At 40.6% G+C, this 27,851-nt stretch overlaps 1 protein-coding gene across 5 annotated transcripts in view; it reads left to right on the top strand.

Annotated features, from left to right (window-relative positions):
- PXK (PX domain containing serine/threonine kinase like) overlaps positions 1 to 27,851 on the top strand; it is a 39,001-nt gene continuing 11,150 nt past the window's right edge. For 3 of the 5 annotated variants that reach the window (XM_080625317.1, XM_080625316.1, XM_080625318.1), the window contains exons 1-13: positions 1 to 355; positions 12,349 to 12,399; positions 13,057 to 13,104; positions 17,672 to 17,858; positions 19,773 to 19,850; positions 20,014 to 20,087; positions 20,992 to 21,066; positions 22,254 to 22,358; positions 22,518 to 22,619; positions 23,243 to 23,404; positions 24,580 to 24,697; positions 25,137 to 25,215; positions 27,439 to 27,487. In XM_080625317.1, coding sequence (XP_080481443.1) covers positions 254 to 355; positions 12,349 to 12,399; positions 13,057 to 13,104; positions 17,672 to 17,858; positions 19,773 to 19,850; positions 20,014 to 20,087; positions 20,992 to 21,066; positions 22,254 to 22,358; positions 22,518 to 22,619; positions 23,243 to 23,404; positions 24,580 to 24,697; positions 25,137 to 25,215; positions 27,439 to 27,487 — 1,230 coding nt within the window. In that variant the 5' untranslated portion in view covers positions 1 to 253. Of the gene's footprint in view, positions 356 to 12,348; positions 12,400 to 13,056; positions 13,105 to 17,671; positions 17,859 to 18,290; positions 18,384 to 19,772; positions 19,851 to 20,013; positions 20,088 to 20,991; positions 21,067 to 22,253; positions 22,359 to 22,517; positions 22,620 to 23,242; positions 23,405 to 24,579; positions 24,698 to 25,136; positions 25,216 to 27,438; positions 27,488 to 27,851 lie in introns of those variants that run through there. The other 2 variants (XM_080625319.1, XM_080625320.1) reach the window with 2 other exon arrangements.

Below are 27,851 nucleotides of genomic sequence, written 5' to 3'. Positions count from 1 at the left end.
TCCGTTTCCCATTATTCATCCCGGGAATGCTCCGTTCCCGTTCCTCCGCCGCCCGCCCCGGGGGGGGGGCGGGAGCCGCAGCGCACGGGGCTGGTGCGGCCCCCCCTGGCGGCCGCCGGTGGGAAGCCGGCCGGTCGGCGCTAAGGCCCGGCGGCGTTGTCGCGGCGCTGCCGTGTTGACAGCGGCGGCCGCGCCGGGAGCTGCCGCGGGAAGCAGGTTGGCGGCGCGGGGCTCCCGTTCCTCTCTCCGCGCTATGGCCTTCATGGAGAAGCCGCCGGCCGGTAAGGTGCTGCTGGACGACACGGTGCCACTGACAGCGCAGATCGAGGCGAGCCAGAGCTTGCACTCCCACACGGTGAGCGGGCAGGCCGGGCCGCAGGGCTCTGCGGGAGGGTGGCGGGAGCGGCCTGTACCAGGGATGGTGGAAGGGCGAGGTAAGGTAACGGGTACCGGGGGACGCGGGGAGGGGGTGCCCTGGCGCGGGGGATCGGGGCTGGGCGGAAGCTTGCGGCAGGAGCGAGGCCGAGGGGAGCGAGAGCAGGGCCTGGGGCAGCTGCGAGGGGGTGCGCTGGGGCCCGGGACAGCGGGTGTGGGGCTAGGGGTGAGACCCGCGCTCCGGCGTCTCACCCCGGAGAGCCCCGGCCTCGGACGTGGCGGTGTTGCCGTTGCCTGGTCCCCTGCCGCGAGTCGGGGCTTGTCGGGCTCCTTCTCCTCTCCGTGAGGCGGCTTGTCCTTCCGCAGCCTGCCGCGGCTCTCGGTGCTGGTCCCTGCACGCCGGGGCGCAAGCAGTGGGCTCCGGGTTGTCCCGCGCCGAGGGAGGCCTTGTGCTTGCACGAATTGCAGTCGCTGCTTTACCTCGGGGACTGTTTGAGTGTTTGAGGCAGAAATGGGCTCCGGTTGCTGGTTTCGGTAGCTGTGATGAAGTTAGGTTTGAACGGGCTACGTTTGCTATCGGGTCGTGCTGTGTGGCTGCGGTGGGGGCTGTAAAGCTGCAGAGACACAACAGGGTACAGCCCCTCTGCCTTTGTTATAGGGAGTGATGACACTCCATAGAACAAGCCCTGGGTGACTTTTATGTCAGAGATTAATCTTCTGGGATGTCTTGCACACATGCTGCCTACATAAGAGTCGTTCAGTGTTCCAGCATGCAGTAACAGTCCGAATTTCATCAGCTTCTGTTTGCAGTTATTTCTCACTTTGAAAACTAGGTTTCCTTATGGCATGACCAAGCACTGCTGTGAATCAGAGAGACAACTGGCTGTCACTTCTGATTCCTGCTTTAGCTGACAGCAGGGATGCTGGGCTAAGGCTGGCCAGAGGTACTTCAGCAGCAGGTACGAGAGCAGGAAGCATGTTTGAAATAGAGAGAGGGTGTTCTGCCCCTCACACAGCTCCCATTCCTGCGTTGTTTATTTCTCTTCCTGGTTCCTTCCATCTGGTGAATACTCTTAACCTGAATGACAATAATTGCAGGTTCACCACAGGATATACAGCTCATCTGTAAACTGTCTTATTAAATACTCTTCCTATATGTAATCTGCGCTTAAGAGGTGTTTTCTGTGTGAGCCACTCATGTTAACTAATGTTCCAGCCTTCCTCTGAACAGAAGTTATGCGTGAGAAATTGACTGAAGGATCTTGTGAATCAAGCAGGCTCTGGCTCTCCTTGCAGGTCCTCTAACACATAGAACTCATGAGGTTTATTTTCTGGCAAGCCTGATACTTTTTACCTGTTTCAGGAGCTGAGGGGTACATGTGCTCTGTGAGAAGCTCTGTAGCTTCAAACACTCCCCAGTTAGCTGTCCAGATCATAGTTTCATTGTTAACTTGTTTCCACCATGCCTTATTACTTCTTTTTTTTTTTTTTTTTTTTTGCCAGTGCAAATGACAACAGCTTTTTGTGCTCTTCCCTTTGTTTTGCATGATTTTGGTTAAAAAAAAAAGGGCACAAAATTCTTTTAGAATGAGCACTTGGAAGTAGTTTTCCAGTCCAGACTGTGTGTGTGTGTTTCTTATCTGGGTGAGTGTGATAGCAAATGTTGCTTCCCCTCCCACCTTTCATCTCTGTATTCTCTTGTTAACAGATGTTCAGGAAAGACTTTCTACTGATCTGTTCTGATCTTTTGTTAATACCAGAATGCTGGAGCACTGTGCCTTTTGATTTCAAATCTGTCTCTAAGATACATCTATTAGTAATTGTTTGTTTTACTGCAGAAGCCCTGTTGATAGTTGAAAGATGGCTTGAAGTGTGTAGCACAGATGGTTTATATAGAGGCAGTGTGGGATAACAAAATACAGGAAGCCATTAACAGACTGAGATTCTTACTTGATGTAACCCAACTATTTTGCTTTGGACACTTCATCTTATATCCCTGGCATCTGAATAATTTCTTTATTGGTGGGTGATGCTGTCCCTTGTTTGAACTTTCCTGGTTTAAATAAGCCACACAAATAGATCCTTGTGTTTGAAGAGGAGTGTAAATGAAGCCTCTCTAAGAAATAAGGGTCAAAGTGCTTTTGTGGGGCATTAAGGCTGTGTTTTACTTCATTATATGTAGATGTAAGGAAGTATTTTGTCATTAACTGAATGCTTTTGGGGTTTGTTCTGCATCCCGCCTCAAAGAGGTACCTTCAAAAGATACAGGTCTGTACAATTCTTCATCCCAAACTAATGTTTGGAGAACTGGGTCTTCACATGCCAGACTTGTTCTAAAGCTGAAATTCAAAGGCTTCCATGAATAAATTATCTAATTTTTTGTCAGCAGTATGTATTAAGATTTTATAATGCTGCTTAGTGTGGTAAGAATTGATTTTAAACTTGTAATTTTTTTTTTTTTCCTGTGGAACATTGCTTATAAAAGCACTCATATAAAGATTATTTAGGCCAAGGTTAGGTGCAGGTTTAACATGGCAACTGAACTAGTAATAATGTAAACTTTCTGTGGGTGCTGGAAATAGCTAGTCTTCTGAATAACCAGCTAAGGAAAAGGTGAAGAATTTCAGGAAAAGCTCTGTAGGCATGGTGAAATACCACACAAAAGACTAAAGCATGTGTCAGATGAATAGTTTGCTTGTCTATTGTTCTAAGCAACTTCTGTTCATTTAAATTTAATACATCAGCCTGAGTAAGTGTAAACTTCATAGCATTGAGTCAAGGTCTGTACTTGGCAGAGGCTGAGTTTCTGTTTCCTGAGGATGAAAGTACAGCTAAAAAACTAGAACTGAAACCAAAACCCAGATGCTCCTCTGTACTTACCTGAAATCTCCAGAAACCTAAGACAGGACAAAGCTACTATTTACAGTGTACTTTGAGGGCTTGCATTTTTTGCTTAGTAAGATCATGTCAACCCCCCAGAAAATGTAGTTTTTAGATTGTTGGAAATCAACTGCAGCATTTTCTGATAGCATTTTCACAAGCTCTTCATGTTTCTTTCAAGTCAGAAGAGCTCGGAATTTCTTTCTTACGCCTTGAATGGTGCATCATCTCCATGCTTTTGTGCTGCAACAACTTGTCCGCTTAAAGGGGTTTTTGTGTATTTATTTCCAGTGATAACTGAAAATGAAAATGGTGCCTTTTCTTTTTTACAGAAGTTGTTTCCCCAGTTAAGTGTGTTACAAGCAACCTGAGTTTTGTTGGTATGTGCACTTACATACAAATAATTCTATAGTGTGGTGTTTGTGAAGTCCTTTTCATTCTGAAAGCCAAATAAATCTGTATTGCAGGCACATTCCAATGGTACCCCACTTAATAGATTTTAAATTACATGAGCAAACCCTGTCAGCTTCATTTTGTCTCCTGCTATATGCTATATATGCTATATATATTATATGCTATAATCACTAGCACTGCATGGGAAGAGAGAGTAGATATAACTTCCAGGAGTAACTATAACTAGAGGAGTGTGTTGGGCACCTTTCACAGGCACAGTTCAGTGCTCTTGGTAGGTGTGCGTACCAACCAAATGAAGTTGGTTTGTTGCCATTGCATACCTTGAACTCGACAGGAGTGGAGTTACATCCAATATATTAAGCCATTTCCGGGTGTCTCATCTTAAGGCCAAATGTGTTCTGACAGCAGAGGCATTTTCAGCACTAAAGCTTTAATAAATTTTGGCTATTGAACTCGCTTCATTTTGCTATGTTTTGTATTTGCTATTTTTAAGTGGCTTTCTTTCTAAGCCTTAAAATAGGATGCTATTTTCTATCCCAATAATCTAGACACATTCTTTAATAAGAACTGCACATCTGTCCATACAAGCTTTAGAGCAGTTTAGAGCAGTAAAACCACTAGCTATACTATAATATAGTTCTGAGCATTCCTTAATTCTTTCCTGAAGTGATTTTCCTTTTTCACTCATTTCATGTTGAGATTGAAGCAGTGAAACAGCCAATTTTGCTGCAGTACGTTGTTGTCTTAAGGGCATTTGGAAATGAACAGCTGAAATAAATCCCTCTCATAACGTACTTTCAAGGTTTTTCCTTTTCCAGTGATGAATGTTGACACTTACAGCTTTTAGATTAGAAAAACGTCAAAAAAGCATTTATATTTTTCCTCTGCTGTTCTGTGATACAAAAACGGAGCTATGTGTTTCTAGAACTGTGGGGTTTATTTTAAAAGCTTGTAAAGGTCTTTGCACATCTGCTTCATAAGGAATTAAATCTCTGCAAAGTTGTCTTCCCTTTGGAGGGGGGTGGAAATCCTAAAGTTACTTTTAGAGGTGGCTTTAGAACAGGGAACTATTTGAGTTCACTTGTTTGAGGCTTTGGAAATGCAGTCCTTTCGCTGGACTTAGCAAGTTTGACCACCTCCCTCCGGCTTGAGCTCAAAAAAGCTGTTTCATCACACCCAATTTTAGATAGCCTAATCTTACAGCTTCCACTAGTGAGCCTACTAAATTAATATTGCATCTGTAGCTCCTGCAAAAATTGCAGTCAAAGTATTAGTATCATATCTTAGTACATCCATTGCAGTGCAATGAGAATGTTTTTGTTGGCTACCAAGTATTTCCTGAAGAATACTGAATATTTTGCTCTCCTGGTGAACGCCATGGTGGCGCAGGCTACTGAGAAGCTGTGATTTCTGTTGTGTCTCTCCAGAGCTTTTCTCATACAGTAAGTTTCATTACATGCAAGTGTGTGTCCTATTTTCCTCTGCAGTTGTCCTATTTCATAACTTTCACTTACTGAATGGCTTACTCATTCCTACAGTGTGTGTGGAACCGTAAAATGTCCCCAGACAAACATGTGTATTGTTTAAAACATAGGTAAACACTTCTGTGGCTGCTCATACCTCAGATGGGCTTAATGGCAGGTTGTGCAATAGCCGGTAACTACTGTGCCCTGTAGCAAAGAGGTCCCTGGATCTGAGCAGCTTTCCTTATTTTGTTGCTACTTTTCACATGGTAGATTTTCTAAATAAACATTTTAAAGAGCTTCTTACTAGAAATGGTTCCAATCCGGCCTACTTAAGCAGGGATTGTATTCATGCTTAATTAGGCTTTCCTCTCTTTAAAGCTTATAAAATAAAGCCCTTTCAAACTTTTTGTTGATGTGACCTGAAGGTGACCTGGATCTTTATAATAGTTGGCTTTTCAAGCCTGTTGGATTAAACAGATGTACAGCAGAAATCTGTAGAAAAACAGACTGACTATCCCGAGCCAGAAATTTAGAGACTATTTTCTAAGGAAAACAAGAATGTATTACCCAATATTGGCAAGACTCTCTACGTTTTATTATGTGACTCTCTAAATTCACCACTTGTTCTTTCCTATTTTACCACTGCAAAAGCCTTTCTTTCCCATTTGTTTTCTGTTTCAAAACTAGGAAAGATGATAAACAGCAATTTTTAAACATTTGGACATGCTTTGTTGGGTAACTTTCACCTAGGAATGTTAACAAAATTATCTGAGCAGCTCTGAGCTGCTGGTGCTGATGTTTTCACAAGTGCTGGAATACCAGGGACTAATCTTGGGGGAAAATAAGCACCTAAATGTTGGCTGTGCATGAAAATGGGTAAATTCAGGATAATGTTAATCCCAGTCAGTGATTGTGAAACTCTTACTGGAAAAGGGATAGAAGATGCAGCGTGGCTGTTACCGACCCATGGGGATATTTGGAAAATAGTTTTTCAGAGACTCTCTGCAGCCTCTGTAGTGGTGGGAAGAAGATTTTAGGAAATGACAGTGCAGCTTTCCCTGCTCCACTTTCCTGACTAATTGGAACAACAAGGAAATGCTCCCATAGGTAAAACTGCTTTGCTTGGCATCTTTAGAAATGAATATTGAACTGCTACTGGAATGTCAAGGTTGTGGCAGGATCTGGCTTGGCAGTATTGATAGGAAGAGCAGCAGACCTGTGTGGGAATCTAGACAGATTTGTCTTGGGGATGCTTTTATGGCCTGTCTGGTTGGTGGCTCCTATGTAGTTGCTGCAAATGAGTTTGCTGCCTGTGGACTAAATCAGTAGCAGCAGGTTGTCTCTCTCCTGCAAGCTGAGACCTTTCTCTACCAACTAGCAGCTGTTGGGGCTCCTTTAAAGTTGTTTGGTAAACTGAGCATAGGAAAGATTTTGAGCCGTTCATGTAGGAGTGAAAGATGCCATGAGAATTTCTGCATTAGTGTAGCTAACCTAGACTTCACTGAGCCAAATGTTGATCTCTAAAATTGTCAGCAGGAGTGAACTCTGGTAGCCACTTCTGAAGCCTTTTCCATTATATTATATTATATTATTTACATTGCAAATAAAAGACAGATTAGGGACAAGGTGGGCCCTTTCCAGAAGCTATCAGAACTGGCTACCCTGGATTTGGAGAAGGCTGAGGTTCTTAATGACTTCTTTGCCTCAGTTTTCACTGGCAAATGATCTGACCACACCACCCAAGTCTTGGAAAGCAGATGCAGGGGCTGTGTGAATGAAGACCTTAGGCTCACTGTAGGGGATCAGGTTCAAGACCATCTTAAGAACCTGAAAGTGCACAAGTCCATGGGACCTGATGAAATCCATCCGTGGGTCCTGAAGGAGCAGGTGAATGAAGTTGCTAAGCGACTGTCCATCATATTTGAAAAATCCTGGCAGTCAGGTGAAATTCCTGACAACTGGAAAAAGGGAAATATAACCCCCATTTTCAAGAAGGGGAAAATGGATGACCCAGGGAATTACAGACCAGTCAGTCTCACCTCTGTGCCTGGCAAAATCTTGGAGCAGATTCTCCTGGAAGGCATGCTAAGGCACATGAAAAACAACAAGGTGCTTGGTGAAAGCCAGCATGGCTTCACTAAGGGGAAATCCTGCCTGACCAATCTGGTGGCCTTCTATGATGGGGCTATGAAACTGATGGACAGGGGCAGAGCAGTTGATGTCATCTACCTGGAATTGTGCGAAGCGTTCCACACTGTCCCACACGACATCCTTGTCTCTAAATTGGAGAGACATCAATTTTATAGGAGGACCACTTGGTGGATAAAGAACTGGCTGGATGGCTGCACGCAAAGAGTTGTGGTCAATGGCTCGATGTCCGGCTGGAGACTGGTAACGAGTGGTGTCCCTCAGGGCCAATGCCAACCTTATGAAGTTTAACCATGCCAAGTGCAAGGTCCTACACCTGGGTCGGAGCAATCCCAGGCACGGCTACAGGTTGGGCAGAGAAGAGATTCAGAGCAGCCCTGCAGAGAAGGACTTGGGGGTGTTGGTCGATGAGAAAATGAACATGAGCCGGCTTCAGTGTGTGCTCGCAGCCCAGAAAGCAACCGTATCCTGGGCTGCATCAAAAGGAGCATGACCAGCAGGTCGAAGGAGGTGATCCTGCCCCTCTACTCTGCTCTCGTGAGACCTCCCTTGGAGTATTGTGTGCAGTTCTGGTGTCCTCAACATAAAAAGGACATGGAACTGTTGGAACGAGGGCCACAAGGATAATCAGGGGACTGGAGCAGCTCCTGTATGAAGACAGGCTGAGAAAGTTCGGGCTATTCAGCCTGGAGAAGAGAAGGCTGCGTGGAGACCTCAGAGCAGCCTTCCAGTATCTGAAGGGGGCCTATAGGGATGCTGGGGAGGGACTATTCATCATGGACTGTAGTGATAGGACAAGGGGTAGTGAGGCACTGGAATGGGTTGCCCAGGGAAGCTGTGAATGCTCCATCCCTGGCAGTGTTCAAGGCCAGATTGGACAGAGCCTTGGGTGACATGGTTTAGTGTGAGGTGTCCCTGCCCATGACAGCGGGGGTTGAAACTAAATGATCTTAAGGTCCTTTCCAACCCTAACTATTCTATGATTCTATATTTTCCTAAGTTAGAGGATGCAGCTAATCAGAACTGATTGTGAGTGTGCCTATTGGTTTTCCTTATACTTGCATTTATTTCCCACGGGCACAGGCTCAGTACCACTACCAAATCAGGCTGTCTCAGAAGAAAATCATTGTAATTCAGATATTTTTTTCCCTGAAGCAAAACAGAATTTGGCAGAGTAATAAAAGCTTTTGTGCATTTAGGCGTTTTCCTTGAGGAGTTGAAAGCTCTTCTTTGGTCTTATGGGAAGCATGTATCAGCAGTGCTAATTATAATCACAAGACAAGCTGGTTGCTGTGTGAAGGCCATAGGAACTTCTCACTAAAACTGAGCACATTGTGGTCTGCTGATTATGTGCAGCTATGACAGATATTGGCAATGGGGTTGTATTTCCTATTATGGCTTTTCTGCTATAGCTATTCTTTGACTTTCAATCTCATTATTAATTTTGGGGTGGAAAAAAAACCCCAGAAAACAAAAACAACAGAAGTTCTATTGTCAGGGTAGTGCTGAGGTGGCTAATTCTTTGTTACAGTCAGTGCAGATGGAGAGAGTGTTGGGGGGAACTTACCTTTTCCCTACAGACAGAACTAACAACCATGTCTGAAGAGTGATGCTCTCTCTTCTTTCAGGTTGCAAACCCCACGACTTAAAGCAGGGACTCAATTAGTGCTTTAGGGTGCCAAAGCAGAACTGGATGAGCAAATGCTTGAGGATGCGTGGAAAACAATAGTTGTGGACCAAATCTGTGGGTATTTTTACTGTGAGAATGAGCTCTGAGCCCCAAGTTGGTTATCACAAGGCTCTCCAGAAGAGACAACTGTCGTTATCAATCAGGGTGATTGTATGCAATAAAATGCTTTAATTGTTGGCTAATGAATTTTTGTGTTCTGCTAGCCCAAAAGCATTCTCTTGGGGTGCAATAGAAAAGGTTATTCACTGTATGAAGAACAAATGCTACCAGGGATCGAGCAATAATCTACTTCTTAGATAAGCATAGAAAAGATGAATGACTGAACATGGTGAATCATCACTGACGTGGTTTTTCAGAGAAACAGCCAATGTTCCTTTGAGACTTGCTGTATAAGCAGTTGCTGCAATTTTTTGGCTGTGTGTAGAGTAGCCTCTTCCTACTTCCCAAAATGCAGCAGTGATCACAAAACAGGAAAAGCCACATTAGTGGTGAATCTGGGTTTCCAGGTGTCCTTTTAATTCGTTTCTGTCGCTCAGTTTTTCCACTGGTTGCATTTGCAATCAGCTCTGTGGATTTCTGTTACTATTTATGAGGATTTGGGCTTCTTGTTTTGCAGGAAAAGACCTTAATTATAATTTCAAATGGGGAAGAGAAAGGAACATGGAAGGTGCTGCCAGGCTGACATTCTGCAAACAGATGCTTTAATTCCACTGTAATAGATACGTATTTTGGTTTGTGATGTCTTGGATTTCCATCATTTCCAACTAAGCTGCTAGGACCTTTGGGGATCCCTTCCAACCCAAACTATTCTATGATTCTGTGATCTAAAGAGTTTAAAATCACTTTGGGTTTCATGCTTATGAGTCTTGAATTTGTTCTAGATGGTTCAAAATTGTTACAGGTATTTGACATCTGTTGATAATAAAGGATATTTGAAATGAATTTTAGAAACTGAAATAGGTTTTTGCCTGAGCAGCTTTGTGCATTGGAAGGAAACTCCAGTAAATAAATTCTGGATTAGTTAAGGTTGAACACACAAGGTAATGCCGTCTGGTAAGTGTTGCCTTTGCCTCTTATCTGGAATAGGTCTAATTCTTGATTTACACTACTTGCTTTTCATGGTGGTAAATATTAAAAGGGAATTTAATTCTATGGAGGGATTTTGTGATGTGCTCCACTTTCTTTGCATCCAAGGGTATTTTTATGTTTTTCAGTGTACAAGCTTTTAATTTCAGTTCATTTGAAAGAGGAGGATTGGTTCTGTGTGGTTCTGAAGGCAACTTCCAAAATCAGAAGATGCTTCACAGTACCTGAAAGAAGTTATTAATTAATACCTGTAGTGGATTTTTAACTGTGAAGTTGAATTTATAATTCCTCATGGACCAAATAGTTGATTGAACTATCTAACTGGTATGCAGGTACATGCCAGATAAAGTTATTGTTACAGAATGGACAAATTTGATATATATATAAACTCAAGGCTTTCAGCAGCCTGGTCTAGTGGAACCTGCCAATGGCAGGGGGGTTGGAACTAGATGATCTTTAAAGTCTTTTCCAATCCAAACCACTCTGGTTCTACGACTTTAAGGTGCTGGAAATGCCTTTGTGTATTGGTTATGTCATTATTGGCTGTTCATAATAATTTGGAATGAAGCATTAGTTTTAATATCTGAAAAAAATGTATATAATGCTCTGATCTGTCCTTTTTGTGCAAGACTCCTGTTGATAGAAGAAGTTCAACAAGATGAGGTGGCATTTGACATTGAAAAATCATTCAGCCCTTCACTTAAAATGCGATAGAAAGTTTGTGCCAGGGTTAGTGAAGTCATCTGGGCTGAATAAGAAATGATTTATCATGTGATCCTTGCTGCACTGCAGGCAATAGCTGAGTGGATACTCAACATGTTGCCTGGCACAAGTGCAAAGAGCTTTTCACATGTACCATGTGAGCCGTAGCTTGAATTGGTGTTTGGTTTAGAGTTTCCAGTCTTCACTGCAGATCTTGTAGCTGCAGGTGTGCAGTGCCACTGAGCGTGTTCGGGGAGGAATCTGGGAGGATTTAGTGGTACTTTGAGCACCGGTGGTGGGTCCTATCCCTGCACTCAAGAATAGCAAAGAATATGAATATGCTTGAAAATCATGGGAATATGAGCCTTTCCCGCAACATCAGACTGCTACTAAAATCACAGGTTCTTTCACACCCTCTTCCCCTCTTCTCACTCTGGGCAATCTCCAGCTCACTTCAATGTTGGGAGTTGCATTTTCTCAGGCACCTTACCTTTTAGCTCTCCATTTTCATGTTTTCCAATGTAAATGATGTGGCCATGGGATTATCTGTGTAATAAGACTTTAAAAAGAGCTGCATTCATAGAGCCTTGTGCGTGCAAATGGTAAAGGAAGTATCTGTTAGTACATTTAGCCCAGATTAGTTTTATTCCCTTGCTAATTAAACCGTATCTAACATGGACATTGTAGGGTTTCTGGGAAAAGGACTTGCCTTGTTTATGATCTTTGAAACGTCAAAAGTGTTTTTAGAGTTGTTTTCAAACTTAAACAGAGCAGGTCTAAACAAAATCACAGCTTCCTTGAAGTCTGTCTGAGAGTTGTACAAAATACTTGACATCTATTCTTGAGATAATTAGATAAATTTCAATGATGTTGCTGTATTGACCAGGTATTAGTCTATGAAAGGTACGGTGGAGATTGAAAAGAAGAGACTGAAAAGAATTGTGCTTTATGAATGTAATTGTGGCAGGAGAATTATTAGTTAAAATTCAAATGTAAAAGTGGTTCACTGAGATTTAAATGTATCTGCATAGTTAATATATAAATAATTAACATTAAGCATGCATTATAAATGAAGAATTGTTATAATCAGAAACTGATACATTCTAGTAACTCAAGCATACTCCAAAGCTTTCGTGGTAACCTTTCTTGTACAAAAATAATCAGAGGTTGAGCAGTTGTGGGTATTTACTGGCATTTATTCTGTTATGATGGTGGCAGTAATTCCTGAGGGGTACTTGTTAGATGTCGAAGGTGAGGAGAGTTCTTCACCTGAAGGTGAAGTGAGTACTTCAGCTGCTGTTGGTAGAGATGTGTGGTATGTTCTACATATCTTTTTTCTTAACTAAATTAAACTGTTCAGATGCTTCACAGATCTACAGGCTCTTGGACCTCTCTTTGTCTTCTACTCTGGGGAGCAGAGGGAGACAACTACTGGTGATGGGTCTGAGCAAACCCACCTTAAAACCTCTCTCTGAATGTTCTGTTTCTGAATGTTTCCTAGTTGGATAGTGCTCATATTTGGAGAAGTACCTAAGAGCTTTCTTAAGCTTTTTAGTTCTCATTTCTAATAACTTTTTCTTTTATTAGGAATACATCATCCGTGTTCAGAGAGGACTTTCAGCAGAAAACAGCTGGCAGGTAATTTCCTAAACTATGCTTCGTGGAGCCAGGATGCCTTTTTAGGAAGAGTTTGAAAACTGTCTTTCTTGCTTTTTAAGTTTGAGCTGGAGAGGGAATTGTTGGTTTGAAATTGAGAATATGAAGCACTTAAATACTTTTGGTCAAAAACTAAGAGGAAACCAGTATTGGTACCAGCTACAGAAAGCTGTTTCTGCTGCTGTTGTGAATATTCCAGGAAAAATGTATGTGGATTACTACTGTGTGTTGGTACAACCATCATTTTTAAATCTCAAATGCCAGTTTGCCTTTCTTAGTGCTAAAATCACAGACCTTGTTGATATGTGACCAACTAATGAAGATGACAGTGAAAAGTTCTTGCAACTCATACGGTGAAAATGCTTTGTTTGCAGAAAACTTGGCTGACAAATATTTTTCTTTAATCTGTTTTAAGATACTGTTTAAAAATGCATTTTCATTCTGGTCAAGATGTGATTAAAACTCTTCTTTGTTCTCTGGCAACATGACATTAATCCAGCAGTTATGAATTTGTACAAAAATATTCAGAGAAGATGAGTATAAATAGGGAGTACTTTTCTGTAATGGGATTTTTGAAGAGTACAATGCTAATGGGAAAAATAATAATGTTTCCTGAACTTTTGTCTCTCTGTCTTACAGATTGTGAGGCGATACAGTGACTTTGACTTGCTTAATAACAGCTTGCAGGTAACTTTCCTCCTTGATATATAAATGTAAAGTGTCATTAGAAGGATAGTTTTAAAATGGCTTGTGATAGTTTTATATAGTACAGTGAAGAAAAAATAAAAATTCACACTGCTGTAAAGAGAAACTGTGGCTTCAAATGCAACTTGAATGTATACTTTTTTCACTCATGTTTTCTCTTGTGAAATTTAAGTTTTAGCATCAACGGGACCAGTTTATATAGAAGTGGAGGAAATTGGCAGTTACTGAAACTTTCCCTTCAATACTGTGACTTGTTCCAGTTTTATGTGTTGTCATTTGTTCCTCCTTTGAGTTGAAGAAAGCCAAGGCATATCCCAACCTTCAAATTCAGCATTGAAGTGCTATGTGTCTCATTATTTATATCTGTCTAAAAGCACTACCAGACGCTGCTTATCATGTGATGGTTCTCTGTATCACTGGAAAGTGTTCCTTAGTTAAACACTGGACTTACTGTGTGTGTTTCTTTTGCTTTTTAAGACAATTCTTTCTTTTTAGTTTGTGTGGGAGAAAGCAGGGTATATGCGTGTGTCTGGGAAAAGGGGGAAGCAGCAGGGACTAGCATCTACAGGAGTGAAACTTGTTCCATAGTATGAGGCAAACAAGATAAAAAGTGAATGCTGCTGTGATTTGAGGATAGGTTTTTGTGACTTTGATTTTTTTCCCTCTGTGAAATGTTATGTGAATTCAAAGAGCTTAATACTGCTTCCACTTCCTGTCCCTTCCCCCTAATCAAATCAGCTATCTACTTGATGAACTTCAGTGATCAAAACCATGTGAGGATTTTGAATTGTGTGCTCTGATAGTCTGCTATAACTGATTCCAATGCTAGAAGGTGGATGGGGGGGAGCAAATTAGTCATAATTAAAAAAATGCAACATGGTCGCTGTGTGGAATTATGCAGTAGGAATGAAGTAGTGCAGTAAGTCATAGGAACTTTTATGCTGACCTAGAAACCTCTTGTGTGATGTGCTGAATAAATGCAATACAAAGAAGTCTCCTGCTCCAGAGAAATCCAGGATTTAAGATTAGATAAGCACTCATGGGAACACAAGGATATGAGATTATACTAGTTGGTGCAGTACATAGTAGTCATTGTTGTCTTTACCATAGTCAGGTTTTGATAGAGATCTCACAGAAATCACTTTGAGAAAGTTTTAAAAAGAAGAAAGAGTTCATTTTTGCAGCCACCTATAACAAGCTCCTCTTAACCATGGGGAATAGAATATGTTAAGGTATATTTGAAAATGCTTTGTTGCCTTCTCATTTAACTTCCAAATGAGGCAGCTTTAGTAGAAAAGGCAGTGGACCTTTAAGACTTAAAATTCAGAATTGACAGGTACTGAAAGGTTAGGCCTAGGTGGAAGGTCTGGAAAGTGAAGGTAAATAGGTTATGTGTGATGTAGTACAGAAAGAAAAGGTCTTCGTATCTGAGACAAAGGTGAATGATAAAATGGAGGGTTCAGGAAGTTATTTGAAAACAGCTTGCAGAGTAGGACAAGGAGGAATTTGAAACAAGACAGATTTTGCAGATACAAGGTACCAAGATCTGGGACAAAAACTTGAGCTGCTTGGCTGGCTAGAAAAGATCAAACAGAATCATCAAGGCATATGTGTGACTTGGATAGGAGGATATGCAGAGGGCTGCTGAAGGCCGTGTTCTATAGCACTTGGTCTCCTTCAATGCAGACTGCTGCTCACACATTGATGTTCATACTCCTGTTTCTGCTTTCCACAGTTGGGAAAAGCAAAGATATATCTCTGGTTGGAGACTACCTTTTCTGGCTAGTACAAAGAGCTGCCCTAAGAGGTGTAATTCTTCATTATGTGCCCAGTGGAAGGGCAGGAGGAGAGTTTTAAGCCTTTATCGAAGATGCACAACTCTGCTATTGAGAAACACCACTGTTCCTCTAGCCTAGCTCCATATGCCAGGATCAAGAGACAGCAGACAGTAGCTGGCAAGAAGCGTGTTTAAATTGCTCTTTTCTCCCACTATTTTGAAGTTTTTAATAAACTGCTTTTCGTGATGCTGGAGCTGAGGTTTTCTGATCCATTAAGATAGTGCGACACTCCTCAGTTCTTTCCATCCAGAACTCAAAGCAACAGTATTTTATCACAATTTCCAGGTCCCATGACTTGTTTTTAAACTCTAAACTCTCATCTTGTGTATATTGAAATTAAACACAAAAACTTGAAACTGAATACCTTCCCCCCCCGCCCTCAGTATAAACCAATGAACAATGCGAAAATACCAAACCTCAGTCTCCTTCCTGCAGAACTAAAATGTTGCTGGAAAAACTGCTGGAGCTTCTTTTGGGTGTAAAGCTCCAAGTTCTTCCAGTTCTTGTGGCATACTTGGTCTCTCCATAGGTCTGGGTGGTTGTGGTTAAACACAGCTGCAGTAGAGTTGGAATGTGACTTTTCTGCTTTTAATCTGGTGCTGCCTATGTAATAATAGTAAAGACTGGGGATTACAAAACTGTCTAGTATAGGGGATGCAGTCCTACCAAATACCTTGAAAAACAATGAGAGGTATGTACCTGTGACCCTGATCTGCAGCAAAAAGTTTCAAGCCAGATTCTGTGAAATCTCAGCTGTGAACAGGATTGAAAAGATCCTTCCAAACCATCCTGCATTTCTTCCTCTTCACTTATGAGAAAGATATGTGAAGATCATTGGCTGCTCTTCTGTTTTATCAAATGAACTCCTAGTACAGTATTCACAGCAAGATATGTGGCTTTTGTGAAGCATTTTATTGCAGCTTTTGAGCAGACATTGCTAAGCAGACATTAATTCCTAGGTTCTTCTGTGGTGAAGCCCATCCTGGCTCCAGCAGTGAGCTGGGGCCAAGGGGAAGTACAGCTCACGTTTGAAGGAATGCAGGGTCTTTGCAAGGTCAGGGCTTCCGTGAGGTGATGTTCTGTGGTAGAGGGTGTTCTCGCGGTGCTGTGTGCTTTGGCAGATTGCAACAAAAACCTGGGGGTGAATGTTATTTTCTGCTGAAAAAGTAGCAGATGTGTGGTTTATTGAAGTAAAACACCTGAACTAGAGTCCTGTTCTCTCTGATGGTGCTTTTCCCTCTGATGTCAGCTAGCTGTCGGGTCAAGAAGGTGAAGACGATTAGGATTTGACATGCTTTTCCAGGGAGTAATACAAGAAATGGATTTAGGTTTTGTTTAGAAACTTGGTTTTGAATTGAAGTAAAAGTAGTTTGCCAAATTAAAGTTGTGTATGCCTCTGGTCTTAAAACCAATGTGGTGAATTACTGGCAGTAAGTGGTATGTTGTTGCTTTTGGGTTTACTCCTGGATTTGTCTTTTTGTTTTCCCCTTGGATGTGAAAGAGCATTAAAATCTGCTCAGTGGATAGTATGATTTTCATTGACATCTTCTGTAATTCTGACATAGTTATGGTTCTTTTTCAGCCCATGATTTGCAGTCAAAAAATGGAGAAGTAGAAGTGCTAAAGTTAGTGGGGAGACAACTGTTTTCAAAAGAACAGAAAACTCAAGGGACTGCTACTTCTGCCCCAGTTTAAACTAATCCTTCGCTTCTTCCGCTGGTTAAAATGAAAGTTGTTCAAGCACCAAAAGTCCCTGTCTTCTCCCTGGTGAACTGTTTGCTTTAGAAATGAGGTTACTGCATCTGGTGAAATGGATTCCTGCAATACATATTTCTTAGAGATAACTCTCATGGAGGTTCAGCATAGTCAAGGCAGGTGCTTTGATCTGCAGGACAACGATGTGTTAACAACATGCAAAATGTATTCTGGCAATTCATATGCTATAATTGGATATAAGCACTAAAGACCAGCTCTTTGATGTGACTTACATGAGGCTTGAAGTTTTTGTGCATTTTTTCATCATCCCATTTCAAAGTATCTCTCTGATTTTTATCTGAAGTTTTGGATCACTTCTGTCAACAGAAACCAAGTACTGTACATCCACTGGTGGGTTTCAGGAATTTCTGGGTTGAAAATGCAAAGCTGTTTAAAAGGTGTAGAGCTGCAAATTCAAAAGAGAAAATGGGAAAGTTGCACCATATTTGAAATGACAGATTTAAAATGCTGGCTGTAAAGGCTTTACATTACCTATAAAGGCAGTAGAGAGAATGGAAAGTTACTAATCTTCACTTGATGAAATAAGAAAGCATAAATCTTATCTGGAGAAAATGGTGAGGTGTGAATTGTTTTTGTGCTGTGGCAGAGATATGTCATAGAAAGGATTTAGCTGAAAATTAGAGCCATTTAGCATCTGAAAGTTTTGTGTAGTGATTTGAATCCATGACTCACTAGCAAAAATTCATCTTCTCACATTATCAGCGGTGTTCCACTTAGTAATCTTCTCCTGGTGGGATGTGAGCTGTTGTCTGACTAGCTCACTCTGATAACAGTGCTTAGAAAAAAAAAAAAAACCATAAAAGCTTATATATACACAGTACAAAAGGAGTTATCCAGTAGTTATCTTGCTGCTGAGAGTCTTACTTTCTGGGTTGCTAGTTTATATCCCTGAGGCATTTTGAAGCAAGGTTAGTAATTTTTCTTCTCTTTTCAAGATCTCAACTCTAAGTCTACCTCTTCCTCCAAAAAAATTGATTGGAAATATGGAGCGTGAATTCATAGCTGAAAGACAGAAGGGGCTCCAGGCCTATCTTGATGTAATTACTACCCATCACATCCTGTCCAACTGTGAAGTGGTAAAAAAGTTCTTGGACCCAAACAGCTATTCTGTAAATTACACTGGTAAGTGAAGTAAGGAGTTGCAAAGCTGTATTACAGTTTCACTTCAGCATGTGTGTATATATTCATTAATGCTGGCAAGGATTTACACAGAAGCAGGGGGGGTAGATGGGGAACAACTTTCAAAATGATCATGCTGTGCATATAATTATTTATGATCATGTTTCTTCAGCTCTGTGCATGAATCATGCTGTGATTGTCAAATCTAAATATTTGACTTATTTTACAGAGGAGTGATGAGGGTCAACGTCTATATAAGCAGCACATGGAGCAGGGGGGTTGGTGAGAGTGGCACAGGTTGTGATAAATGGGGAGGGAGTGTTGGTGTTGGGAAATTATTTGCCTACCAGAGTGTAAAACGGAGTTCAGTTTGTTCTGTTAAAACAGGTCGTCTGAACACTGAATCTTGCTTTCGTCATGGTTCTGAGATGTTTCACATCAACAGGAACAATTGTGGTCACCCTCTCTATCACTTTGGGTTGTGAGACTAACTGTTTGAGCTAGGTTGAGTAATTTTTCAAGGCTCAAGTAAGTTACACTCTCCCTCCAAATACTGGAAAATCACTGCATCCCTTAAAATGATACTGCAGGGATCAATTAATGGTTAAATGCTTCTTTGAATTTGTCTGCCTTCAGCTTCACTCATTGGAAATTGTTAAGTATTTGTCCTCTAGACTGAAAAAAACTTCCTCTTGGTGATGAAACCCACTCTGCAGATTTAGTGCATGGTCAAACTGACTCTGCAAAATGCAAAGCTTGTTTTCATAAAAGCAGAGCCTACTGAAGCAGGAACTTGCTGTTTCCTTTTCACTTGTCTTTTTGCTCTCCCTTTATGTAACATTTTTGTGCCTTTGGCTTCAAAGTGCAAAGAACATTTCCTGGATGTTTATGATAAGCTGTGAAAGAGTTGTAAATTATTAGTAACTCTTTAAGGATGCAGTTTGTCTGGCTAATGCTGAACAGGCAAGTTAAATCCCCTAGGAGACACTGACTTCTGTGTTAACTCTGAGCACTTTCATCAAGATTATTTTTGCAGCAAGTTGTTGGGAAGGTAGTAGCAAGCAAGTCATTGCCTGTGGTCTTCGTAGACACCATCAGTTTGTAATTTCTTAAATGCTGGAGCAGTGAGCTGATATTTATTGCACCATTCTTTTTCCTAGCATATTTTTAGAGAGAGAAGTTACAGTGCAGAAAGATAAGGGCATCCTTACCTTCTTGCTGTGTTTCTATGCCAAGATAAGCCATTTTAGGGAAAACTCCTTGTTGGCATGATTCCCTTTCTCCCCCTGTTGTCACCACTTTTCACTTATATTTCCTCTCAAATTGCTTCAGGAATAAATCAGTTGTTTTCTCAGCTGTGGAACAATTCAGTAACCACAGGAGTATCCTCCCCCGCCCCCCCAGTAGGATCACGATAGCTAGCAAAATACCTTTGCCTGCACAGGAAAGGGCAGAATAACACAGAATGGAACAGAACTGATTAGTTTACACAGTTTAGATGTAGTAATAGCAATGTAGAAGCACATTAAAGAGATGTAAAAGGCAGTACTTCTACATGTATAACAGAAACATTTCATGATGAATGTAAAGTACACCTACTGTGGGAAATCTTAGCTATGAGCATTGGATTTGGACTTGGAATTGCAGATCTGGTACAGGTAGAATGCAGGCTGGTCAGCTAAGTTTTCCAAAGGCAATGCTTTCTCTGTCTTCTAACTGGATTTGAGTTATCAGGTTAAAAATGCAAATGCCTTTTAACTGTGTTTGTATCTGATTTCCTTTTGAGGTGATTTTGCTGACTTTCAGTCTGAATTCCTGCAGGCTTCCTTCTGGCATTGAGCCTTACCTAGTGTGTGCATAATTACAGTATATAGTCTCTTGAATTTTATTTTTCCTTCTTCCCTTTTTTCTTTCCAGAAATTGCCTTACAGCATGTCTCAATGTTCTTCCGATCAGAACCAAAGTGGGAAGTGGTAGAACCATTGAAAGACATAGGTAAGAAGAGCATGTATGCATGAAAATTTGTCTGATTCTTTTTTTCGACTATGCAAATTGTCCTAAGATTACCATACCATGTTTGCTTGCAGACCTTGTCCTGCCTGTAAGTTCTGTGATTTAGTGGTGTTTAAAGCTGCTGCTGACTTCTCTTTTTTTGTAGGTTGGCGAATACGTAAGAAGTATTTCTTAATGAAGATTAAGAATCAACCAAAGGAACGGCTAGTGTTAAGCTGGGTATGTATGCTTCCATCACATACTCAACTGTTTCGTAATGAACCTGGCTTATTTTATGTATATTAACTACCATGTGTGAGTGACAGAGAGATAGACCTAAGAGATCAAGCTTTGAAAGAGCCTTAAAAGCCCTTAGGTGGATGTGTGGTGTGTGAACTTCTTGTTTGTCTTTCCTCTGGTGGCAAATCCGGTTTGCAGGTTTCTGTGCCGGGTCATTTGTTTCCATTCCTGCACCTCAGGTTTCTGTAGTTGTAATAATGTAGCTGTTGATCATAGTATAAATTTGCTTGCTGAAAATAACAAGGTGATCCCCGGTTAAGTGGTGAGTTTTCTTACTTGGATCTTTAGTTGTACTGAGAAACTAACAGCTGAGAGAAGCATGAATTGCTACTTTTAACGTAGACATGTAGTAATACCAAACAGTGTTGTTACTGAATGCTTGCTTATGCTCCTGTGCTGAAATGTGCCGCCTTCTTAATTATATGGGCATAGCTGTTTGTGAGACTTCACTGGAAAGTGGATAGCACTAAAGCCTGCAGTAGGAGGAAGGTTGTTTTTGCTGAAGAGGAAGAAGGTGAGAGTTTAAGCCTTAGCACTTCACAATGCACACAGTCCTCCAATTTGGGGTTGGCAGAGGTCATTCGGTGGTAGTAATGCACATCAGACACAGGCGAGGAAGGAGGCAGTAATACTTATTTATTTATGGTCAGACACTTTTACTGTAAAACCATGGCCTTGTTCAGCCTCTTCAAGTTTCATTCTGTATGTGTCATTTCCTTGCTTGCTCTTCGAAATATACGTTCAAGTAGCTGTCTTAATTTGTGAGAGCAGAATACAGACAGCTTTTTCCTTATGGAGTGCAACATCTATTATGATATGCCTTTCTTTTCCAATTTATTTCCAGGCTGATCTTGGCCCTGATAAATACTTGTCTGACAAAGACTTACAGTATGCTGTGAAACTACTTTCTTCCTGTTCTGTGAGTATGACTTGGAGACGTTTAAATTGTGCCAGCACAAAAGTGCTTGTCAAGGACTAATCTTGCAAAAACACATGTAGCTTTGCAGACAGAGTTTGTAATTTTAGAGTTGCTTTCATTTAAAGATGTGTGAACTTTTCAATTACGTTGCCCACACAATATGAGGTAACATGTTCTCAGCACAATTAATAATCCTACAGGATAATAATCCTGCAGGAGATTCAGAGTTGTGGTTTAATTGTGTTTTTCTTCTTGTGCAGTACTGTGAAATGATGAGCTTTTATTTCAGCTCCTCAACACTTTTAAGTATCTTGCTGTAATTGCTAACCCTTGTGCTGGGGTTATTCTCAGGCAGCAGTGGATAAGGCAGTGTAAAAAGTGTTGCTATTTCTTCAGCTCTTTGAACTTAATACAGGAGATCTTAGTAGAGGTACCATAGGGGCTGTACAATTTAAGCTCTGGTGCAATGCCACATTATAAATCCAATAGGCATCTCTGAAAAACTGGTATTTAACTCCAAAAGGAATTTCTTTTTAAGGATGTTAAGCATGTGAGAGACCAGCTGAAAAGGGTGGAAAGCCTCTGTGTAGTCCTCAACAGAAGAGGCTGTAACTAGGCTTCTCGACCACCAAACCAGACTGAAACTGATGCTTTAAAATAAGACATGTACAAGGGCTCTTTTCCTAACTCGTAATTTCAGTTGGTGTATGTATTGCATGTATAATTTATTTCCAGCTGTGCTGTCTCATATGGTTTCACAAAATTGCAGGAAGTTGTTACGACAAAACTGTTCTGACAGCTGTTAATGCTGAGTTTCCTTATGAGCCATAGTTGTATAAAACTGTGCATGATTTTATTAGCTTAGCATGACTTAAACCTGAAGTAAAGCTGCTCATGGAAAGTGCTGGATTCTTCATTCATCTAAACTGCCAGTCTGTTTTGGTAAAAACCATAGCGGATATTTTGTTTGTATGTTTTAATTTATGTGGAATTTGAACAAAGTTATTGTGAAGTTTTCTTTGCATTTACTCCAGGTTCAGATTAAATAACATGAGCAAATATCACTGACAGAATCCATTTTATTGCTTTAAATATACAATTCAGGCAGATCTTTTCTTACTTGTGAAGTGAAAATGAACTAAAGAATGTGTCATCTAAAACTTACCTACAGTTTTTTCTTTTGGTAGCATCCGTATATTTACAAAGTCACTCTTGCCATTGCCAATGAATCTTCAGCACTGGTTATTAGACCATTCAGTGAAAAAGGGACACTAAAGGACCTTATTTATAAGGTAATGTCTCCCCCCAGTCCCCAGCTCAAAGGGTAGAATGTTTGCTGGAATGACCACTGTCATTCTGTTAAGCAACTGTTTACCATCTATTGCTAAGCAAACCAAGACAATTACTGGCTTTTCTGGGCATGATACTTGATATGTGTGTTTCTTTTAAAGGCAAAGCCAAAAGACCCATTCCTGAAGAAGTATTGCAATCCTAAAAAAATTCAAGGTCTTGAACTTCAGCAGATAAAAACATATGGAAGGCAAATCCTAGAGGTATTTTGTTGCTTTATTTACCAGTTGTTTTTTGAGGTCAACTGGCTTAACTAGAAAAAGCAGACAAACCTGAGCACAAAAGCTTTATTTCAGCAGCAGACTTCAAAACTAAATGTAAATTGAGATTAGCTGCTGAGAGTTGAATTTAGATAGGTATGTGTGAGGTGATTTCTGACCACCCAAAAAAAGGCGAGTGGTACATGTGGATCTTAAGTGGGAGAGAGGTGATAATGTGGATTTTTCCTTGTAAAAGAAGGGAAAGAAGTAATTCATAACCTGCAGAACATGTGCCATAAATTCAATGTCATTAGTGTGTTGGGGTTTATTTCTTTTATTACAGCTATAATATTCAGTAGAATTGTGAACTCTAGTTTCCAGATCTCTTTGGGAGGTGTCTATAAGCTTGCTTTGAGGATCAGCATCAAATGTTTGTTTTGTGAGAATTGTTACCACTGAAACGGAAATGAATAGTCAGCTGAAGGTGATGTAGATGGAAGATCAAGTTAAGCAATCATTTCAAATAGGAGCCTCATTTATTATGTATCTGCTTTTGTATTGGAGTGTGTAAGATTTGAAATCATCAGAGCATCTTGTGACAATGCGTCTGCATTGGGATTTTTCAGGTATTAAAATTCTTGCATGAGAAAGGATTTCCTTACGGCCATCTTCACTCTGCCAATGTGATGTTGGATGGGGATACTTGCAGATTGCTGGATCTAGAAAATTCCTTGTTGGGACTTCCATCATTTTATCGATCATACTTTTCACAGTTTCGGAAAATTAATGTAAGATTCAATCAGTGATTTTAGCTGACTCTTATGCATCCCTTTATCCTCAACTTCGGTTTGTGGAGAACTGATTAGAATGAAAAGAAACCCTCTCTCAACCCCCTTTCTTTAATCTGAGCTTTTCTCCATCAAATCCATTTTCTGCTTCCTCCAAATCACTGGCTGCACAGAAGTTTTGTTGCAGCACACTGGAGTATGCTGAGGCCAAAGGTAAGCAGGTGGAAGGGGAGTGCAGGTGAGTGTTTTTGTGACAACAAGGCTGGCAGAAAGAGAGGTAAACTGCAGTTGTTGTAAGTTCTCTTTCCACCCTCATCTTGTATTTCACAGGAATGTGTATACTGTGTACCACACATCTCTTAACTGCAGGCTTGCAAAACAAAATGTTATCTTCCTACAAAAATAGAACCACAAATTTTACTCTTTTGCAGCAATACAGTCTTTTAGCCAGCATCCTGTCCTGCCTTCAAGTGCTCGTTGTAGTAACTTCCATACAGCATCACGAGACAGCTGCTTGATGACCTTGCTAAACAAGTTTTACTGTGTTATCAAAGAAACGGTCAAAAGTTCATGTCAGTCCAAATCTGTTAGTGCTTTTCTAGGAAGAGGAGCCATTTCTGTTTAAATGTGGTTCAAAAATCTCAGAAATATTCTGTCTGGGAACTTAGCATGTATGTACAGCTTGGACAAACCTAAGGAGGAGTGAAAGAGCCTCTCCTAGATTGGTTTGGTATGCATTTTTGCTGCCTTTTTATCCACCTCCCTGTAAAGTGACAGCTGGTCTTACTATGAATCTCATTCTTTGCAGTTTGACTTAGGTAGGAAAACATGCTTGGTTGTGGTTCCTGTCAATGTATGGCTTCTAAAATGCTGTGAATTAAAAGAGTTTATTACTTTACACATTTTTACAGAACATGACTACACTGCTACCCATTTGTTACCATCACATACAGAAAATCAGCAAGAGCTGCTTTAGCTTGAGGTGTGAAGACTTCATTTGAGCTAAAGTAATGCAGGGAAGTGGTTGTGATGAGGAACTGTTTTAATGGTTCCTCTTTTCTATCTTCAAATGCAAGACAGCTCTTTTTCTTTAATGGGTTATCAATGCATGTTTTCAAACCAGTTGTGAAAATCTGACTAGTTCTAGCAAATTGTGTTACTTTGTTCCTCCACAGACTTTAGAAGGTGTTGATGTACATTGCTTTGGACACTTACTGTTTGAAATGACATACGGAAGACCTCCAGATACGATTCCAGTAGAGAGCTTCCCTCCTGCACCATCAGCGTTTGTTGGTTAGTATGCAGATGAGAACATGTCAGTCTCAGCTTCCTGCCTACTCTTACCTTTTACCTAAGATAAAACGCTGTGAAATAGCAGCCTAAGATCTTTACAGCATGTGACCAGAAAGAATTATTAATTTGTAAAACCAGAAAGTGTGTTCTTCCTGAAATATATGTAGCATATAAATATATATATATTTAAACTGAGTAATAAAGCACTTGTAGTAAGTAATTAGATGTCTGGATTCTTTTGCCTCATGTATAACATTCTTGAAAAGTTTCTATGTGTAACAGTAACATTATAATAGAAACCACATGGCACAGAGCTTCATCGCTCCTCAGTTGATGCACTACTTAGGGGAACATCTCACAGCAGTGCCAGACATTTATTCTAAATTATTTGCTATCCTGCTGTGCAAAAATGTGTTCATTCTTATTCTTTCTTTGGTAGTGTCTGTGTTGGAATCCATTCTGACCTGTGAAGCTATGAAGAATGGCATGCCAACTGTCTCACGGCTCTTACAGATGCCGTAAGTCTTGTTTGGCTTGTTTTATGCTCATAGCAATGTTTTAAATTGTATTAGGAGGAAGAACTTTCTTGCTCTTGTTCCTTTTAAAAAAATATCTTCCTTATTCTGAGGGATGTAAAGCTCCCAAATGAAGCTTTAAAAGTGATAGGCTTTGTAGAGCCCATCCCTTCTGAATGTGATCAATGCTCATTTAACATTTCATTGTCTCTTGGTGTGCTGGAGCTGTTATGAATGCACTTTATTTAGCATGGTGCTGTGATTTAAATTGATCCAGTTATTAAAGTAGTGCAAGTGTGATTAAGATCATGTACAGATATTTTTGAAGCATTTAAAGTAAGGAGTCTTTTTGCATGTCCCCTTCAGACCTACTTCAGTAGATTTTGCTCTCAGTTTACTTACGACTAGCAAAGTAGATCTCTTGCTTTGTTCAGCAGTGACATTTAGACTGAGCTTAGGGTATGAAATGTTGTGTGGAATTTCTGGCTGGTGTCTTGCAGGACTGGCTTAAGGGTTCTCTGAGGCATAGACAGAATAAATATCCTTGCAGGTAGTCCTGGTGATGCAGTGAAGTAGTAAGAGCAGGTATGGGGCAAGACTAGGATGCAGAGAGGGAGCAGTATCAGTGCATGCCTGAGCTGGAGATCATACCTGTCTGCAGCGCCACCCTGCCTGCAATTAGAATGCCACTATCTGCTGTCACTGTGCTGCAACATGTCACCAGCATGCTGAGCATAGAACTACAGTGCCTGGTGGGGAGGTTCTTTTATATTTTCTTAATATAAGGTGCCAGAGTCATGACCTTAATAAAGGACAGATTGCCCATACCTAAATCTGTGTACTGTGTGTACACAGTGTACACACAGTGTACAGATTGCAGTACATTTACAGCATGCTCCGAGATTCGTATTTCCTGGTTGGGAAGAGTCAGGCTTATCTCAATTCTTTCTACTCCTGCCTTCCTCTGCCCTTAAAGGAGCTGGGAGGTAGAGAGAAGAATGTAAACAGGCAAGGAATAGTATGAGAAAACTCTGTGAATACAGGAATATGCAGGTCTTAAAAGATGTTGAATACTCCATGCCCAGCGTATCTGATATGTAGGATATCATACTTACATTCCTTTCATACCAGTACCTTTCACAAAAGTGTTCTACATATATGTGCCATGCAATTAATGTAATTTAAAATAATGAAAGTAATTTAAATATTTATTAAGCTTTGCTATTTATTATAACCATATAAACTATATGCTTGATTAATTTTGCAAGTACGTGTAAGGGTCACAAAAATGGCCTGTAAACAAGGGTGAACTTTGGTGGTAGTTTTCAAAAGTCATTTAAAATTAGCTTTATTTCTGAGATTTTAATGGAATACTACTCTTATAATCTTGATTCTACACTTGAATTTGTTTTCTCTAGGCTAGGCCTGTGATAATTTTCCTTAGTGAACAGCAACAAAAGATCTCTGAAACAGTTATCTCAGAGGCAGGCTTAAGATCTCTTGCTGGGACAGTTTTCTAGTATGTTCTCCAGGGCAAAGTATCTGAACATGGACTAACCAGTTTATTTTCAGACTACCATTGCCCTCTAGTGTCTTTGTTTTGGATGGAGAAGGATTAATCATTTCTGCGGTTCCTGCTGATACCATACAGGGGAGAGTGAAAATATCAGAATACTTGCTTTAGTTGCCTTGCCAAAGTACAGGCAAGAATGTTATGTTCACTCATTGATCTTTCACATGGTTCTTGTTAAATGATAGGCATGCTAACAGAGTTTTCTTTAAAAGAGCAATTATTTTCTTTAGGTGAAATTTAAAATAAAGTCCCAATCAATCTTTTGTCATTATAGAATCCATATATTTTAAGGAAGAGGCATTCTATTTTGGGGGAACCCTTTTCTGCCATTGATAATTGTACCAGTTCTATCAGCTTTTAGACTATTACACACAGTCTTGCTTACTCTGCCATCAGTAGTGGCTACATTCTGAGGGTTGGATGCTGCTTATCTTACAGCAGTGCTTGGAAAATAAAAAGCAGTACATCAAAACCTGTGGGAAAACAAAAAAAACATAAACCCAGCAGTGACCTGGGGATGAGGACAGAGAAGGAAAAGGAGAAAGAGGGAGTTAAGCAAATAGTACCAGTAGTATTCTTGCTGTGGTTCTGCCTCTTTCTTAGGAATAATGTTCCTTTGTTCTAGTTTTTTTTTCTTTTTCATCTCCTCACAGATTATTCAGTGATGTCCTGCTAACAAACTCCGAGAAACCACAGTTTAAGGTAAAGATGAACATTGATTTACTGATGTTTGTGGAACTGCCAGGCTGTGGGTAGCTACGTGTTAATTGACAGGTAGAATAGAGGAGAGCTGGCTTTGTGGTGAATGCCATCAGTATTTGGATTCCTTTGGTGAATTGTGCCCAAGAACATTATATGACCCCTTAGAAGAGGGGCATGGTGTGGCCCAAGAGTGTTCAAGTGCAGTTTCTGTGCTGAAGCATTTCCAGTGCACTTGTCCTGGAGGGCATGCGCTGTGTCTTGTGCTGGCAGCCTCATGGCACTTTGAGGATGTGACTGGAGTATCAAAAAAGAATAATAGAATCCCAGACTGGTTTGGGTTGGAAGAGACCTTAAAGCTCATCCA

The sequence above is a fragment of the Psittacula echo genome (genome assembly GCF_963264785.1).
Source record: "Psittacula echo genome assembly, chromosome: 9".
NCBI classification, from domain to species: Eukaryota; Metazoa; Chordata; class Aves; order Psittaciformes; family Psittacidae; genus Psittacula; species Psittacula echo.
Note: the sequence above shows the minus strand (reverse complement) of the source record. Positions and strands in the feature narration are given on the sequence as shown.